The 18908-nt window shown below is 53.5% G+C and overlaps 1 protein-coding gene across 1 annotated transcript in view; it reads right to left on the bottom strand.

The window, feature by feature from the left end:
• Window positions 1-18908, bottom strand: part of bicd1a (bicaudal D homolog 1a) — a 35478-nt gene that overhangs the window by 9771 nt on the left and 6799 nt on the right. Inside the window, exons 2-4 of the mRNA XM_067234541.1 lie at window positions 5670-5882; window positions 3243-3395; window positions 2634-3104 (exon numbers count right to left, since the gene is read on the bottom strand). Of these exons, the coding sequence (XP_067090642.1) occupies window positions 2634-3104; window positions 3243-3395; window positions 5670-5882 (837 nt within the window). The remainder of the gene's footprint in view (window positions 1-2633; window positions 3105-3242; window positions 3396-5669; window positions 5883-18908) is intronic.

Below are 18908 nucleotides of genomic sequence, written 5' to 3'. Positions count from 1 at the left end.
GCATGTGAGGCTGTGTGGTCAGGGTTGGGCTGCATGTGAGGCTGTGTGGTCAGGGTTGGGGGGCTTGTGAGGCTGTGTGGTCAGGGTTGGGGGGCTTGTGAGGCTGTGTGGTCAGGGTTGGGGGGCATGTGAGGCTGTGTGGTCAGGGTTGGGCTGCATGTGAGGCTGTGTGGTCAGGGTTGGGGGGCTTGTGAGGCTGTGTGGTCAGGGTTGGGGGGCATGTGAGGCTGTGTGGTCAGGGTTGGGGGGCATGTGAGGCTGTGTGGTCAGGGTTGGGGGGCTTGTGAGGCTGTGTGGTCAGGGTTGGGGGGCATGTGAGGCTGTGTGGTCAGGGTTGGGCTGCATGTGAGGCTGTGTGGTCAGGGTTGGGGGGCTTGTGAGGCTGTGTGGTCAGGGTTGGGGGGCTTGTGAGGCTGTGTGGTCAGGGTTGGGGGGCATGTAAGGCTGTGTGGTCAGGGTTGGGGGGCATGTGAGGCTGTGTGGTCAGGGTTGGGGGGCTCGTGAGGCTGTGTGGTCAGGGTTGGGCTGCATGTGAGGCTGTGTGGTCAGGGTTGGGGGGCTTGTGAGGCTGTGTGGTCAGGGTTGGGGGGCATGTGAGGCTGTGTGGTCAGGGTTGGGGGGCATGTGAGGCTGTGTGGTCAGGGTTGGGGGGCTTGTGAGGCTGTGTGGTCAGGGTTGGGGGGCTTGTGAGGCTGTGTGGTCAGGGTTGGGGGGCATGTGAGGCTGTGTGGTCAGGGTTGGGCTGCATGTGAGGCTGTGTGGTCAGGGTTGGGGGGCATGTAAGGCTGTGTGGTCAGGGTTGGGGGGCATGTGAGGCTGTGTGGTCAGGGTTGGGGGGCTCGTGAGGCTGTGTGGTCAGGGTTGGGCTGCATGTGAGGCTGTGTGGTCAGGATTGGGGGGCATGTGAGGCTGTGTGGTCAGGGTTGGGCTGCATGTGAGGCTGTGTGGTCAGGGTTGGGCTGCATGTGAGGCTGTGTGGTCAGGGTTGGGGGGCATGTGAGGCTGTGTGGTCAGGGTTGGGCTGCATGTGAGGCTGTGTGGTCAGGGTTGGGGGGCTTGTGAGGCTGTGTGGTCAGGGTTGGGGGGCATGTGAGGCTGTGTGGTCAGGGTTGGGGGGCATGTGAGGCTGTGTGGTCAGGGTTGGGGGGCTTGTGAGGCTGTGTGGTCAGGGTTGGGGGGCTTGTGAGGCTGTGTGGTCAGGGTTGGGGGGCATGTGAGGCTGTGTGGTCAGGGTTGGGCTGCATGTGAGGCTGTGTGGTCAGGGTTGGGGGGCTTGTGAGGCTGTGTGGTCAGGGTTGGGGGGCATGTGAGGCTGTGTGGTCAGGGTGGGGGGGCTCGTGAGGCTGTGTGGTCAGGGTTGGGGGGCTCATGAGGCTGTGTGGTCAGGGTTGGGCTGCATGTGAGGCTGTGTGGTCAGGGTTGGGGGGCATGTGAGGCTGTGTGGTCAGGGTTGGGGGGCATGTGAGGCTGTGTGGTCAGGGTTGGGCTGCATGTGAGGCTGTGTGGTCAGGGTTGGGGGGCATGTGAGGCTGTGTGGTCAGGGTTGGGGGGCATGTGAGGCTGTGTGGTCAGGGTTGGGGGGCATGTGAGGCTGTGTGGTCAGGGTTGGGGGGCATGTGAGGCTGTGTGGTCAGGGTTGGGCTGCATGTGAGGCTGTGTGGTCAGGGTTGGGCTGCATGTGAGGTTGTGTGGTCAGGGTTGGGGGGCATGTGAGGCTGTGTGGTCAGGGTTGGGCTGCATGTGAGGCTGTGTGGTCAGGGTTGGGGGGCTCGTGAGGCTGTGTGGTCAGGGTTGGGGGGCATGTGAGGCTGTGTGGTCAGGGTTGGGCTGCATGTGAGGCTGTGTGGTCAGGGTAGGGGGGCTCGTGAGGCTGTGTGGTCAGGGTTGGGCTGCATGTGAGGCTGTGTGGTCAGGGTGGGGGGGCTCGTGAGGCTGTGTGGTCAGGGTTGGGGGGCATGTGAGGCTGTGTGGTCAGGGTTGGGGGGCATGTGAGGCTGTGTGGTCAGGGTTGGGGGGCATGTGAGGCTGTGTGGTCAGGGTTGGGGGGCATGTGAGGCTGTGTGGTCAGGGTTGGGGGGCATGTGAGGCTGTGTGGTCAGGGTTGGGCTGCATGTGAGGCTGTGTGGTCAGGGTTGGGCTGCATGTGAGGTTGTGTGGTCAGGGTTGGGGGGCATGTGAGGCTGTGTGGTCAGGGTTGGGCTGCATGTGAGGCTGTGTGGTCAGGGTTGGGGGGCTTGTGAGGCTGTGTGGTCAGGGTTGGGGGGCTTGTGAGGCTGTGTGGTCAGGGTTGGGGGGCATGTGAGGTTGTGTGGTCAGGGTTGGGGGGCTTGTGAGGCTGTGTGGTCAGGGTTGGGGGGCTTGTGAGGCTGTGTGGTCAGGGTTGGGGGGCATGTGAGGTTGTGTGGTCAGGGTTGGGGGGCATGTGAGGCTGTGTGGTCAGGGTTGGGGGGCTTGTGAGGCTGTGTGGTCAGGGTTGGGGGGCATGTGAGGTTGTGTGGTCAGGGTTGGGGGGCGTGTGAGGCTGTGTGGTCAGGGTTGGGGGGCTTGTGAGGCTGTGTGGTCAGGGTTGGGGGGCTTGTGAGGCTGTGTGGGTTAGGACCATCTGGTCTTTACGCACCAGAACAGCAACATACCTGCAGCAGCTGTTGTTTCATCTTCTGCATCTCTGACAGGTTGAGCTCGCTGAAGAGATCAGACACTGGATTCAGACCCTCCCCCTTCCTGGAGGAGCGGAACTCCCCGTTCATCTTAGCCAATCCCGTGCCTCCGTGCAGGTGTCCGTTACAGCGGTTGCTGTCCTCGCTGTTGCCGTTGCCGAGGGGCCCTGCCGTCCCATTGGTCGGGTTGTCGTCGGGGAACTTGAGGCCGTCCAGAGCCAGGTGGGCTCCGGCGCCGTACACGCTGTCGCTCAGGCTGATGTGATTGGCCAGCTCCTTCCTCAGGCTGTTCTTCTGCTCGCGCTCGCTCTTCAGCGCGTCCAGGGCCTCCTCTAATTGGCTTTCGGAGATGTCCTTCAAACGTAGCGCGTCCTCCAGTTGGCTGTTCAGGAGAACCGTCTCCTCCTCCAGCACCTTGATCTCATGCTTCAGCCCCTCGTACTCCACCTGGAGGGGGGGTGGGGGGGGGGGGGGGGGGAAGAAGGGAGGGGTGGGGTGGGAGGAGGGTAGATGGGGGGTACAGCAGCAGAGGTTAAGTCATGCTTCCTCATGTACAGTAGTATCCGTAGCAACAGCTGTACTGACCTGGTTCTGCTTGAGGGTGGAGACCAGTTTCTGCAGGGTGATGTTCTCCTCCTCCAGCTCAGTGTAGTCCTGCAGCAGCCGTGTCTCTCTGAACTTGTACTCCCTGACCTCCTCCCTCATCCTGGTCCTCTGCAGCTCCAGGGCCTCGGTGCTCTGGAAGCACAAGGAGACACCGCTCAGCACCGACACATGGCGGGTGTGTGGGTGTGTGGGGGTGAATGTGTGTGTAAGTGTGTTCATGGGTGTGTGGGTGTGTGTGGGTGTGTGGGTGTGTGTGGGTGTGTGGGTGTGAATGTGTGTGTAGGTGTGTTCATGGGTGTGTGGGTGTGAGAGTGTGTATGTTAAATGTGCATAGAGCGTGAGTGTGTACATTATGCGTGTGTAGAGTGTGGGTGTATGTGTGTGAGTGTGTGTGCGTGTGCGTGTGAGCATGTGTATGTGTGCGAGTAAGCGTGTGTGTGTGTGTGGGCAATAGTGTTAGTGTGAGATCATGCAGTGTGTTACACTCGTCTTACCGCAACATCATCGCACATCATCACACACACCAAATCACACATCATCACACACACACCAAATCACACACACACCAAATCACACACACACACACACACACCAAATCACACACTCCTGTATCCCCTCTGAAGTTGGGAGGAGGAAGAGGCAGACTAGGAGAAACGGTATGAAACAAATTGCCTCCAGAAAGCAACGAGTCAGCACTCTGGTCCCCTGCAAGATAAAGTGTTCAGATCCGACCACAGCCTCATTCCCAACCTGCCTGGTAACCCGAGAAAACTGGAGACTGACGATGTATGAAGGGGAGACATTCTAGCGGTGACCACAAATGTCAAAAAACCATCGTCCTCAGCACTTCTGGGTGACTGTAAATGTCAACTTCCTCCACAGAAACCAGGAGGAATACCTCTTCAACTGGGAGACGGTGAGATTATTCCTTTGACGTGTTCTTAGAAGGAGGAAAAGTTGCCAGTTCCCTGTTGAGAGGAGGTGTCTGAGAACATTCACTAATCCTCCAGAGTTTATGGCATGGTCTGTACAGAATGTGTGTACACGGGTATGTGTGTGTCTGTGTGTTAGTGTGTGTGTCTGTGTGTGTTAGTGTGTGTGTTAGTGTGTGTGTCTGTGTGTGTTACTGTGTGTGTGAGTGTCTGTGTGGGTGTATGGGTGTGTGTTTGTGTGGGTGCGTGTCTGTGGGTATGTGTGTGTGTGTGTGTGGGTGGGTGTCTGTGGGTGTGTGTGTGTGTGTGTGTGGGTGTCTGTGTGTGTGTTTTAGTGTGTGTGTGTGTGTGTTATTGTCTGTGTGTGTGTGTGGTTCTGTGTGTTGCTGTTGAAGTTGTTTGTGTTCCACTGGGTGCTGAGGAGTCTCGTTGATGAGGCACAGCCGTGACAAACCCCGCCCTTCCGGTCTCTGAGGGGCCTGTCTCTCCAAACGAAAGCAACACTCCTCTTCATTAACATCTGGCCTGCAACACTCCTCTTCATTAACATCTGGTAAGGTCCCGCCGAGCCAATCGGAAGCTAATGAACGCATCATCAAAGGGCGACGGCCTTCTCTGATCCTCTCACAGAACACACAGGTGACCTTTGAAGGGCATTGCTAAACAGCGCACACCACTCTCTGAGTGCTTTCAGAGCCAAGATCAAAAAGTCTTATTCATGAAGAGTTTTCCATAAAGGGAATATTACCGTATTAACAGAAGTCCTATAATGCTTGTGTCAATAGTTTCAAATCAAAAATCTAGTTGGCCTTGTGTCAGACTGTAATGCCTGAGGATTGTCTTTGATCAGCTATCTGGTTTACGGTATTATACAGAAGTTCATGTGAAGATATACTGTCTTTATTCCGTTCCTCTGCCAGTTTGAATGAATGACGTTGGAAGGTTTGGATTGGTCACAGAAAACAGACAAAACACTGACCCATCATTCAGCCGGCTGGATTCCCTTCTGTCAACTACTGAATGAGAGACTACCCCCAGAGTATGTGTGTGTGTGTGCGAGTATGTGTGTGTGTGTACGTGTGTACGTGTGTGTGTGTGGTTGACCCCCTGCCCCACACATGTGCAGAGCTCAGTGCATTTCTCTCATCTCCAGCTTAGCTCCGGATCTGCCCTCCACAATGGGGTTGTGACCGTGGAGACTGACCCCAGCCCGAACTCCTGTCTGCTGACACACACACACACCCACACACCACGACACACACCCTACTCTCACACAGATACTCACACACAACACAACACACACAATCACAAACACATGCAGAAACGCATACGCGCACAACACACATACCCCACTCACACAGACACACAACTCACAAACACACACGCAGACACTCACACACACCCTGCCTACACATACCACAACACACACACACACACACCCCCCCACACACACACAAACACGTCCCCCCCTGACCTCTCGTAGCTCCTGCGCGAGGGCGGCTAGGCGTTCGTTCTCCGCCTGGCAGTTGGACGCCACGGAGCGGCTGATCTTGACCTCCGCCTGCAGCTCCAGCAGGCGGCCCATGTAGTACGCCTCCTTGGAGGCCGACTCCTGCAGCAGGCTCTCCTCGTTGGTCTCCCCGTCCTCCGCCACCTTCCGTTGGGCCGAGTAGGCCTGGCCGAACGCCTGGGGGGACGGGGAGAGGGGAGGGGGGGTGAGAGGGTGGAGGTGTGCGGGGGGAGCGGGGGAGGACAGAGGAGAGGGGAGGACAGAGGAGAGGAGGACAGAGGAGAGGAGGACAGAGGAGAGGGGAGGACAGAGGAGAGGAGGACAGAGGAGAGGAGGACAGAGGAGAGGGGAGGACAGAGGAGAGGAGGACAGAGGAGAGGAGGACAGAGGAGAGGAGGACAGAGGAGAGGAGGACAGAGGAGAGGGGAGGACAGAGGAGAGGGGAGGACAGAGGAGAGGAGGACAGAGGAGAGGAGGACAGAGGAGAGAGGAGGACAGAGGAGAGGAGGACAGAGGAGAGAGGAGGACAGAGGAGATGAGGACAGAGGAGAGGAGGACAGAGGAGAGGAGGACAGAGGAGAGGAGGACAGAGGAGAGGAGGACAGAGGAGAGAGGAGGACAGAGGAGATGAGGACAGAGGAGAGGAGGACAGAGGAGAGGAGGACAGAGGAGAGGAGGACAGAGGAGAGAGGAGGACAGAGGAGAGGAGGACAGAGGAGAGGGGAGGCCAGAGGAGAGGAGGACAGAGGAGAGGAGGACAGAGGAGAGGAGGACAGAGGAGAGGGGAGGACAGAGGAGAGGAGGACAGAGGAGAGGAGGACAGAGGAGAGGAGGACAGAGGAGAGGGGAGGACAGAGGAGAGGAGGACAGAGGGGTGTGAGAGGGTGGAGGTGTACAGTCATCAGAGGAGGAGGGGCAGAGGGAGGAGGGGGGTGAGAGGAGAAAGGAGAGGAGGAGAGAGGACAGTGGTTCCTTCATATGTACTTTCATATTTCAGGAGCAAAGGAAGGCCAGTAGAACATACTATTATAACCAGGGTTGTTTCATTTGATACTGTACAAGCCCTCCCATCCCACCCCCATCAACCCCTCCCAGGGTAGCGCCCCCCCCCCCCCCCCCCCACACACACACACACACACACACACACACACACCCGCCCTAAAGGGAGTTGGGATGATATTTCAGCCTGGATCGATAGACATTGACTGCTGTGGTTCCTTCAATCAGCCTTACTGTCACCTGTCAGAGCCAGTCATCTCTGGCCTGGCTGAAACCACTGTCAGGGGGCTGGGAAACACAAGCTGAAATACATGAATGAATGAATGAATGTATTTATTTATGAATGTGTTATTGTATGAATGACTGAATGAATTCATAAATGTGTTATTGAATGAATGATTTCATGAATGAATAAAGATTATTTACAAAAGGCAATGGGTCTGTGTCCCCACCTTCGCATACGACCATCCTTTTTATAATCCTATATTTACACATATAAATATATACACCAGGCCTCAGAGAGATACGCATTCTCACCATGGCATCATGTTTCACTGTGGCTTCAAAACAAGTTCTACATGTTAGATAAGAAGTCCATCACAGCGGTTATGGCTTCCTCTATACAGCAGGCACTACGCCAGCATCCACTGAGACCCTGTACATCCTGTATCTGGTCTAATGTACACGTCCATCAACTGTGATGGTCTGAACACTGACACGCGCACACACACACACCTACACACACACATGGTTGTCATCGATCTCCATGGGCCAATAAATACTGCACACCTACCCACTTAACTGATCCTCTCTCTCTCTCACACACACACACACACACACACATACACACACACACACACACACACACACATACACACAGACACACACTCCCAACAGACACAAACACAATTGCTGGTTCTTTAACCATTCGGTTTCTAATGAACAATTTGGTAGCCTCAAATCAAATGAAACGATAGCCCTTTTTGCAAGCAAACGTCACAAAGTGCTTCACATACGCCCACAGGACTGCACCTCAAGCATCCTGAACCCACCACAGAAGACGGACAAACTCCAAGGGCAGTCGTTTTACTTCCACCTAATTCTAGAGACGTGAATTATTTATCCGACACACACCCCTGTTATCTGCGATGATACCGAACTCCGTCTCTCTATCTGGCCCATCTAGAAACATTCCCTGGCCTCTCTCCCATTTGTGTCAGTCTCCCCGTCGCAGCAGGAAGTGTGGACTAAGCAGAGAGCAGTAATGCGGGCTGGAGTTTAGGACGAAGGGCCATTCATCACCGTTAAAATCTGTTCCCCTTCATGTCCCATCTTCCAGTAACAGGGGAATGGAGCTGTGATGGTGTGGTGTGTACTTCCTGTGGAACTGTGCTCGGAGGTCTGTTAGGGGTTTTGCAGAGAGAGTGGAGAGACCAGGAGGCACCAGGGCTGCCTTGCTGTCGTGTTTGATGGAACCTCATGTGGGGTGAATGTGAGGGAAGGGCGGTGGGGGGCGGGCAGAATTACATTAAGGGTTAAGGTTAGGGTTAGAATTACATTAAGGGTTAAGGTTAGGGTTAGAATTACATTAAGGGTTAAGGTTAGGGTTAGAATTACATTAAGGGTTAAGGTTGGGGTTAGAATTACATTAAGGGTTAAGGTTAGGGTTAGAATTACATTAAGGGTTAAGGTTAGGGTTAGAATTACATTAAGGGTTAAGGTTAGGGTTAGAATTAGTGTCAGGATTCAAATGATTTTAAAGAACACAGATTTGAATGGGAGTGAATGGTTTGGCCTCATGTAAAACAAACCTGTGAGTGTGTGTGTGTGTTTGTGAATGGTGATTGAGATGAGCTAGTTTAACAGTTTCTCACCCTCTCCATCTCATCTCCATCTCTATGGAAACGGTGGCTCCCACCATGGGTGGTGGTGAACAGTTCTTTTTGAAAGAGGTGATTTTCTATTGGCTGACGCTCAGCCAACCAGAACCCCACCCATACCAGAACACTCTTTGAGTCACACAGTCACATCTCTCTGTACACATGCCTCACCATTCCTTCCTCACCCCATCCCTCTCTCACACAACATCGGAGTCAGATGGCTGATTGGTGAGGGAATCGGGCTAGTAATTCGAAGGTTGCCAGTTCGATTCCCGGTCATGCCAACTGACGTTGTGTCCTTGGGCAAGGCACTTCACCCTACCTGCCTCGGGGGAATGTCCCTGTACTTACTGTAAGTCGCTCTGGATAAGAGCATCTGCTAAATGACTAAATGTAAAATGTAAATGTAACATCTATTTCAACTGCCCTCTCTCCTTTCTCCATCTATCCTCGCTTTACTCATGCATTAACACCAAACAGAGCTTAAACACACAGATACAGGATGTCTAAATGTCTGCAAAATACACACTGTTTAAATACACTCTCCATCTGTGTATCTCTCTCTCATTCTCTCTCTACCCTTACATTTACTTGGGCTTTCCATTCCTCCCTCCCTCCCTCCTCCCTCCCTCCCTCCCTCCCTCCCTCCCTCCCTCCCTCCCTCCCTCCCTCCCTCCCTCCCTCCCCTCCCTCCCTCCCTCCCTCCCTCCCTCCCTCCCTCCCTCCCTCCCTCGCTCCCTCCCTCCCTCCCTCCCTCCTCCCTCCATTCATCATTGTCTCCTCCTTTGAAAGGAGGCCACCCTCTGAAACAAAAGCTGTGATTATATCACAGTTCTGCCTTGATCAACTCGCTCTGCTTCTTCAGATAAGGGTCTGTCAATATCCTCCACACACCCTCAGCCGGGCTCCACTGCACTGCCCTCCACGGCGCAGCTGGACCCAGGGAACAGGAGCCAAGGCTGGGCAGCAGCTCGCTCCGGGGGCCCCCTACTTCCCAGGAGAGACCCAGAGCCGGCCTGCAGCCCCCAGGGCAGTGACCGGGGCTGGGCAGTGATTCAGCACAGCTCATCCATGGAGACGGGGGCTTGGATGCATAATAGGAGGGACAGATGGTTCCTTTATATCAGACCCCCTTCACAGGAAAAGACGTCCTACCAAACGCCTGTTTCATCCATCTGCTTCCTGTTATTCAGAGCAGACATTGCACTGTGACACTGCTTGCACACACACACTTGGAGCAGAGAAAACAACTGCTGGTTAGCCCCGATTCCCTAACCGCTCAGCCATCTGACCCACCTGACTCCAACTTCCTCCTCTATGTTGCTGCGCTTAAAATAACATCATGACTGTACAGCAGTGTCTGTTTACTCGCACACACACGCACACACACACACACACACACACACACACACACACACACACACACACACACACACACACACACACAGACACAGACACAGACACAGACACACACCAGCCCATCAAGACAGTCAGGCCCTGAATAAAGCTACTACACTCTGAAGCCACATGAAAGAAGTTGGTGGATTGTGTACATTGTTTAAAGTTTAATATAATGTCCCAGGGCAGAGCCTAACAAGGCGGTAATGACCGTCCCCCTGTGTGCTCCCCTCTCTGACACTCCTCATTAGGGATTCCACCCTCAGGCTACTGGGCCCTCTGTCAGCCCCTCACACACACGATAGACACCCTCCCAATCATATTCACCCACAGGGGGAGAACCTGAGCCCCTCCCTAACCCAACCCCACCCCATGCCCCCCCTCCCACTAGCTGGCCCTGAGAAGGTGAGGGGAGCATGCAGCCCTGGAGCTAGGTAACCTTGTGTGTGTGTGTGTGTCAGGCATTGGTCTAAAGAGTAAGAGATGCTGCAGGCTGTTTTATACCCAGAGGACCACAGGCTGCCAGGAGGAGCAGGGAGGATGATCTACAAGAGGAGGGGGGGGTGAAGAGTGGAGAGGAAAGGAGGAGAGAGGAGGGGAGAGGAGGAGAGGAGAGGAGGGGAGTGGAGGAGAAGGGAAAAGGGGAGAAGAGGAGAGGAGGAGAGGAGAGAGGAGGAGAGGAAGAGAGTAGAGGTGAGAGGTGAGGAGGAGAGAGGAGAAGAGAGGTGAGGAGAGAGTAGAGGAGGAGAGGAAGAGGAGAGGAGAGAGGTGAGGAAGAGAGAGGAGAGAGAGAGAGATAAAAGTACAGGACAGGAAGTTACACAGGAAGTGATACAAACTTTTCCAGACAGGTGATTCATCATGCAGCGTCCCTGTCTGGAGAGAGGTTCTGTGGGCGTGCTGTTTGCCCGACTCACACAGTAAAACCCAAGGCCTGTCTGCAGACAAACTCATCATCAGACTGGAGGCTTGACAGATGGGGCGTGTTTGATTGACCCCTCCCGAGACTGTGACAGGTATAAGCAGGCAGTATAGGCCAAGACCATTTAACCTAAGGCTTGTTTTAACACTATCATGGCCATGGGGGTGGCAGCGTTGAGGCGGCTCTGCTTGGTCTCATGGCCAGGGTCAGGTGAGAGGTCACTGCAGGAGAAGAACTGGACCATACAAGACTCTAAACATCAAGGTCCTGGTGATAGAGATGATTAAAGGAAAAAGTTGTCTGCCACTCTGAGTTACTCCCAAGGCTTGTTTGAGACAGCTTATCAATAGATGATTGGGGGAATTAATTTCTCTGGTGGTTTGTCTGTAAATGGATCCTATCTATCATCATCATAATCTGTTATGTGAGGTATTTGCCATTGGTATTTGTTCACCCAACTCAAGGTATTAAAGTCCATAATTTGCATAAAGTAGATTACAAATTTATAAAACAACGGTTTTTTACATAAAACGTATGTAGTATAGTCTATGGTTCTACATTCTCAATACAGTAACACAGTTTGTTTGTTTTGACAGTGACCAGATGGATAGATAGACAGATAGATAAACCCTATTCACTGTGTGTTAACATCTCATACCACAACACTCCGCATCATGTTTAGTAGAAATACCTGCAGCCTCTCATTCAGGCCAGGTCCAGCAAGCTGCCCTGTCTACTGCTCTGTCCACTGCTCTGTCTACTGCTCTGTCTACTGCTCTGTACAATGCTCTGTCCACTGCTCTGTCTACTGCTCTGTCCACTGCTCTGTCTACTGCTCTGTCTACTGCTCTGTCCACTGCTCTGTCCACTGCTCTGTCTACTGCTCTGTCTACTGCTCTGTCCACTGCTCTGTCCACTGCTCTGTCTACTGCTCTGTCCACTGCTCTGTCCACTGCTCTGTCTACTGCTCTGTATACTGCTCTGTCTACTGCTCTGTCTACTGCTCTGTATACTGCTCTGTCCACTGCTCTGTACACTGCTCTGTCCACTGCTCTGTCTACTGCTCTGTATACTGCTCTGTCCACTGCTCTGTACACTGCTCTGTCCACTGCTCTGTCCACTGCTCTGTCTACTGCTCTGTCCACTGCTCTGTCCACTGCTCTGTACACTGCTCTGTCCACTGCTCTGTCTACTGCTCTGTATACTGCTCTGTCTACTGCTCTGTCCACTGCTCTGTCCACTGCTCTGTCTACTGCTCTGTCCACTGCTCTGTCTACTGCTCTGTCTACTGCTCTGTCTACTGCTCTGTCCACTGCTCTGTCCACTGCCCTGTCCACTGCTCTGTCTACTGCTCTGTATACTGCTCTGTCTACTGCTCTGTCTACTGCTCTGTCCACTGCTCTGTCTACTGCTCTGTCCACTGCCCTGTCCACTGCTCTGTCTACTGCTCTGTCTACTGCTCTGTCTACTGCTCTGTCCACGGCTCTGTCCACTGCTCTGTCCACTGCTCTGTCCACTGCCCTGTCCACTGCTCTGTATACTGCTCTGTCCACTGCTCTGTCCACTGCTCTGTCCACTGCTCTGTCCACTGCCCTGTCCACTGCTCTGTCTCCTGCTCTGTCCGTGCTGTGATGAGCCCAGAGGTCAGCCAAGCCAAAGCCCTGCATTTGGCTCCACTTGTAGAAATGATTTAATTTGGCTCCAGTCTGCTCATTTCTACCCTGATAAGAGAAACGTCTGGAACACTTCCCAGAATGTCAATCACCTATTTGGTTGCATGTTTCGCCTCGACGTTCCCTCTAGACACGGGGTAGAGGGTGGGAGCTGGTCAGGGGGCTGGAGGTGATGATGTAACAATGTGCCTTACTGCTCACCTTGCATAAGATGACTTCTAATATGTCACGCTCTCTCTTCCCTTCCTTTCTCCTCTCCTTTCCTTTCCTTTCCTTTCCTCTTCTCTCCTCTCCCCCCCCCCCCCCCCTCCTCTCCCTCCCTCTCTTCTCTCTCCTCCTCTAAGCAGAGAACATATGCTCAACAGAGTGTCTCATCGCAGGCAGATTGTTTCCTCAGTGTGAGGCCACGCTCAGCTCTCATCCTGACCAGCCAGTGAGCAGATGGGACTGCCTCTTACGTAACCCCTGTTTGTCTCTCCCTGTTTATGTCTCCCTGTTGGTCTCTCTCCGCGTTTGTCCCAGTGTGATGCTACGGCTTCTGCAGCCGTCCGATCTAGATTCAAGATCGGGCGGAGAGAGGCGTGGGTGGTGTTTTGTTTACGCTGAGTAACAGCTAGCAGGACTGTGGACTGCTGTGGCATCATTGTTGACTTGGACATTCATGTGAATAAAGCATATTGAACGGAACTGCACTGAACTGAGATTGAGAGAGAGAGAGAGAGAGAGAGAGAGAGAGAGAGAGAGAGGGAGAGAGAGAGAGAGAGAGAGAGAGAGAGAGAGAGAGAGAGAGAGAGAGAGATGAGACTGATAAGACAAGATCTGATCTGATCCCACCAAAAGACACATGGCTTCTACCTCAGGCAATGCCAATACACAAACACACATGCACACACATACACACACACACACACACACACACACAATAGTACACTCACAGGCCCCCACTAGTGCACACAATACACACACTATGGTGGTGCCACTGCACAGGATGCCAAACTGGAAATAAAGGGGCCTGGAGAAAATGTGAGGAAAGGGGGATGAGAGAGAGGGAAGAGGACAACAGGAGAGGAGGAGAAGAGGAGAGGATGAGAAGAGAGGAGAAGAAAGGAGAGGAGAAGAGAGGAGAGGAGGAGAAGAGGAGAGGAGAAGAGGAGAGGAGAGGAAGAGAAGAGGAGAGGAGGAGGAGAGGAGAGGAGGAGAAGAGGACAGGAGGAGAAGAGGAGAGGAGGAGAAGAGGAGAGGTCTGAATGTGTGTTGCCCTGTTAGTCCTATCTGCCTGTGGCCTGACTCATCAGTCTGACTCGCCCAACATCCTGGAATCTTTCCATCAACTCAGAGCCAGTCACTCTGTCACACAGAAAGAAGGTGAAAGAGGGAGAGAGAGGGAGAGAGAGGGAGGGAGAGAGAGGGAGGGAGTGGGAAAGAGGAGGGTTGGAGAGAGAGAAAAAGAGAGTGGGGGATCGAGAGAGAGATAGAGGGAAGGGAGAGAGAGAGAGAGAGAGAGAGAGAGAGAGAGAGAGAGAGAGAGAGAGAGAGAGAGAGAGAGAGGGAGGAAGAGAGGGGGACAGAGAGAGAGAAATAGGGATGAAGGGAGTTGGAGCGACAAGAGTCCAGGAGCTAAAACGATCCCTGGCTCTGCTGTTCTCCTGTGTCCTACAGCCAAGGTCAGGTGCTGGTATTGTTTTATTTTCACTCTGTTGTCATGGTTCCTTTCTGCAAACCCATCTCTCTCTTCCTCCCTGCACCTCTCCTCCTATCTACCGTACCAGGGTCTGCAGCTAGGGACATCTCAGAGGCCCAGTTAAGGCTTGAAAGTCTACAGTCAGCTTTCTCTTATTAGCCGTTAGTGTCGTTAGTGGGGGGAAAGAGAGAGAAGTGAGAGAGAGGAAGAGAGAGAGATAGTTGAGTTCTCAGGCAGTCAGGCAGGCTGGTTGGCTAACTGTGTCATCTCCAGCAGGCTCATAGACAGTCACAGCTAATGGCTGTGTCACATACCAGACAGTGAGAGAGAGAGAGAAAGAGAGAAAGAGAGAGAGAGAGAGAGAGAGAGAGAGAGAGAGAGAGAGAGAGAGAGAGGGGGGGAGACAGACAGACACAGACTCCACTGTCTACTGTGCCTACATGCTCTTTCTTCTCTGGAGCACTGGGTCAACACTGAGGATTAACTCCCACCACACTAACACACATTCACTGGGAGACAGACCCTGTTCTGTTTCAATCCCTCTTCTCCTGAAATCTCACTCACAGAAACTCCCATTTAACCCAGTCAGTAATCTCCAACTAGACCTGGGCATCCACCCACCAGTGATGGTGATTGGGGTTAATGATATAGGCCGGCTGGCTGTGGTGAACAGTCATGTAGACGAGAGAGAGGAGGACATGGCAGACCTTCTGACCTGATTCTACAGCACAGGCACTGACTGACAGACTTGGGGGGGGGGGGTTGAGTAGGGAAGGCAGAATGAAGGGATGGAGAGGGAAGGGAATGAGAGGCACAGATGAGGGAGATGGGGGAGAGAGGGATGGGAGGATGGGGGGAAGAGGTGTAGTTGTTGGTTAGAGGGATGGATAAAAGGCCAGAGGAAAGTCTTTTACCCAGAGGAGGAGAGGGGGGAGAGGAGGAGTGCTTCTCAAGGTTGCTAGATGAATTTAATGACCTCAGGGAGGGGGGAGAGAAGGAACGTGATGGAGGAAGGGATGCACAGTATCTTACTCTGCCAGGAAACAGACAGACAACACTGTTTTGTTGTTTTATAAAACTAGTTTTTCATTATTTTGAAATATCCCCTTGAGGAACTAAGATGGGTATTTGTGCTTTATGTGGTTTACTTAATTTTTTTTTTTCCACTTATTGCACAGAGGAAATCATACATCTGTTCAGGAAAACGTATCTCAGTCAACAAGGGTGAACTCGGTTCCTTATGCAACAGCCATAACCGTCCCTGAAGGACTCAGTAAGGGCGTCCGGGTGCTGTAATAAACCGTTTCTTGTGAGAGAGAGCACTTCTTTTTGCAGTGCTCTCAGAATTTGCCAAACGCACACACACACACACACACACACACACTCTAACACACACACAAACACACACACACACACACAGACAAGTAGGACAGTGATCAATACGGCAGCCTGCAGGCATGAAAGTCTTGTCTCTACAGAATCATTCCCCTGCAGCAGAAGGAGTTCTGTAAAAACAACTTTCTCCAGATGAATCTTCAAGAAGACTAACAGGACTAACGAGCGGGACCTTGACTCACTCATGCGAGAGTCACAGGAGGAGACAGATGAGGACAGAGAACCAACCACGAGGCACAGAGAATAAGACAGCCCTCGAGACACAGAAAACAAGACACAGCCCACGAGACACAGAGAATGAGACACAGCCCACGAGACACAGAGAATGAGACACAGCCCACGAGACACAGAGAATAAGACACAGCCCACGAGACACAGCCCACGAGACACAGAGAATAAGACACAGCCCATGAGACACAGAGAATAAGACACAGCCCACGAGACACAGAGAATGAGACACAGCCCACGAGACACAGAGAATGAGACACAGCCCACGAGACACAGAGAATGAGACACAGAGAATAAGACACAGCCCATGAGACACAGAGAATAAGACACAGCCCACGAGACACAGAGAATAAGACACAGCCCACGAGACACAGAGAATGAGACACAGCCCACGAGACACAGAGAATGAGACACAGAGAATGAGACACAGCCCACGAGACACAGAGAATAAGACACAGCCCACGAGACACAGAGAATGAGACACAGCCCACGAGACACAGCCCACGAGACACAGAGAATGAGACACAGCCCACGAGACACAGCCCACGAGACACAGAGAATGAGACACAGCCCACGAGACACAGAGAATGAGACACAGCCCACAAGACACAGAGAATAAGACACGATGTTGACTGTCTAAGGAGGCTTCATCGACTTAATGTTAAAAACGGAATTGTATCGTAAACAGGTATTGTGTCATTGAGTAAACGTGTTAGGGTCTAAGGGATTCCTATAGCATTCCTGTCGTGCTGGTTTCATACATGACACTTTTCTCTCCTCATCTCTCCTCTTCTCTCCTCATCTCTCCTCATCTCTCCTCTTCTCTCCTCATCTCTCCTCTTCTCTCCTCATCTCTCCTCTTCTCTCCTCATCTCTCCTCTTTTCTCCTCATCTCTCCTCTTCTCTCCTCATCTCTCCTAATCTCTCCTCTTCTCTCCTCATTTACATTTAGTCATTTTAGCAGACGCTCTTATCCAGAGCGACTTACAGTAAGTACAGGGACATTCCCCCGAGGCAAGTAGGGTGAAGTGCCTTGCCCAAGGACACAACGTCAGTTGGCATGACCGGGAATCGAACTGGCAACCTTCTGATTACTAGTCCGACTCCCTCACCGCTCAGCCACCTGACTCCCTCCTCATCTCTCCTCTTCTCTCCTCATCTCTCCTCTTCTCTCCTCATCTCTCCTCTCTCCAACTACTCTTTTCTTTATCTCTCTTTATCTCCTCTGCTCTCCTTCTCATCTCATCTCCTCTCCTCTCGTCTCCTCTCGTCTCGTCTCGTCTCGTCTCGTCTCCTCTCTCCAGCTCGTCTCCTTCCTTAGTGAGTCATCACTGTCACAACGACACGAGACAAAACAAAGATGTTCTCTGGAGCAAGACGGAGCAGTGTAACTCCCCCTCACCCCTCCTCCTCTTTATACACAATCACTACATCCCTCCCTCCCAACCCCATCCCTCCCTCCCTCCCCCCAACCCCAGCCCTCCCCCCAACCCCAGCCCTCCCCCCCAACCCCCATCCCTCCCTCCCAACCCCATCCCTCCCCCCAACCCCAGCCCTCCCCCCAACCCCCAGCCCTCCCTCCCAACCCCATCCCTCCCCCCAACCCCAGCCCTCCCCCCCAACCCCCAGCCCTCCCTCCCAACCCCAGCCCTCCCCCCCAACCCCCAGCCCTCCCTCCCAACCCCAGCACTCCCCCCCAACCCCCATCCCTCCCTCCCAACCCCAGCCCTCCCCCCAACCCCCAGCCCTCCCTCCCAACCCCAGCACTCCCCCCCAACCCCCATCCCTCCCTCCCAACCCCTGCCCTCCCCCCCGACTCCCCTCCACCTGCACCCGTCCTCTTCTTTTTATACAATCAAAACATCCCTCCCTCTCACACACACACACACAACCCCCATAACAACCCTCTCAGCTCGCCAGACAGCCCGCCCAGCCCCCCGCCACGTCCCCACGCCGCAGGTCAGACACGGGACCAGACAACCACCAATCTGTATTCTCCTCATCCCGTCTCCTCTGGTTTTACTGCTGCCGGGGTCACGGAGGTCAACAACTACACAGGCACGAGCCTGCGGCTCGGTCCACAACACAACTAGCACCCTGCATTCCCTAACACCCATATACATTTGCTATTGTCATGATGTGATGGAATCCTGAAACAGGTTTGTGCTTATATCTACGACCACAAAGCCACTAAGCTAGTACTGGTCAGCAGCCACACCTTCAGTGTATGAACAAAACACACCTTATATTTACTGTAAGTGCAACCAGCAGCAAAGCAAAGCCAGATTCATGTATCTACAGTATGGCAACTAAAGTGCCCATTCAGTATCTGGCGAAGCCAGTAACTGAGTGGAGAGTGCAGAGTATCAGGCAGGGCTGTAAATCCCTTCTAGGGTTCCAGACCTTCTCAGAGTGTGGTTATGCACTTCTGGCTTTCACTTACCAGAGGCTCTGATCCACTTTGAGGAAATCACGTTAAAGCCCATCTGTTTGGCTTCGCTGCCGCATGTCCCCGTCCCCCGTCCCCCCCCCCTCCTCTGCATGCTAAGTGCCAGCCAACACAAAGCATTTCAGCAATAATATGCTTTTACATCATGCAAGCAGAAATCAATACCTATTCCTCCTCCTCCTTCTCCGCCATCACTCCAGGGGCTATCCCAGGGGGCACTGAGGGGGAGGAGGGGGGAGACTGGGGGGAGAGAACAGTAGCTGCAGGAGGGATGAGAGACACGCTTAGACGGGGGTGGGGGAGGGTGGGGGAGAGTGGGGGGAGGGTGGGGGAGGGTGGGGGAGAGTGGGGGAGGGTGGGGGCTGGGCTCATAACACCCCCTTTCCCCCAGGCCAACCCCTGCTGATGTCAGGGAGAAGGAGAGGAGCAGGAGGAGAATGGAAGAGAGGAGGAGAGGGAGGCAGTAAAGCCTGGCATCCTCTCTTCCCCCTGTTCGCTGCCCTCCTTCTCTCCCTCTCTCTTTCTTCTCACTGCAGTACCAAGCCAGTGCAGGGAGATTTACAGCCAGCCAGATGTCT

This window comes from Osmerus mordax, chromosome 4 (assembly GCF_038355195.1).
Source record: "Osmerus mordax isolate fOsmMor3 chromosome 4, fOsmMor3.pri, whole genome shotgun sequence".
Classification (NCBI taxonomy): Eukaryota; Metazoa; Chordata; class Actinopteri; order Osmeriformes; family Osmeridae; genus Osmerus; species Osmerus mordax.
The sequence above is the reverse complement of the archived record's forward strand: the minus strand, read 5'-3'. Positions and strand labels throughout refer to the sequence as shown.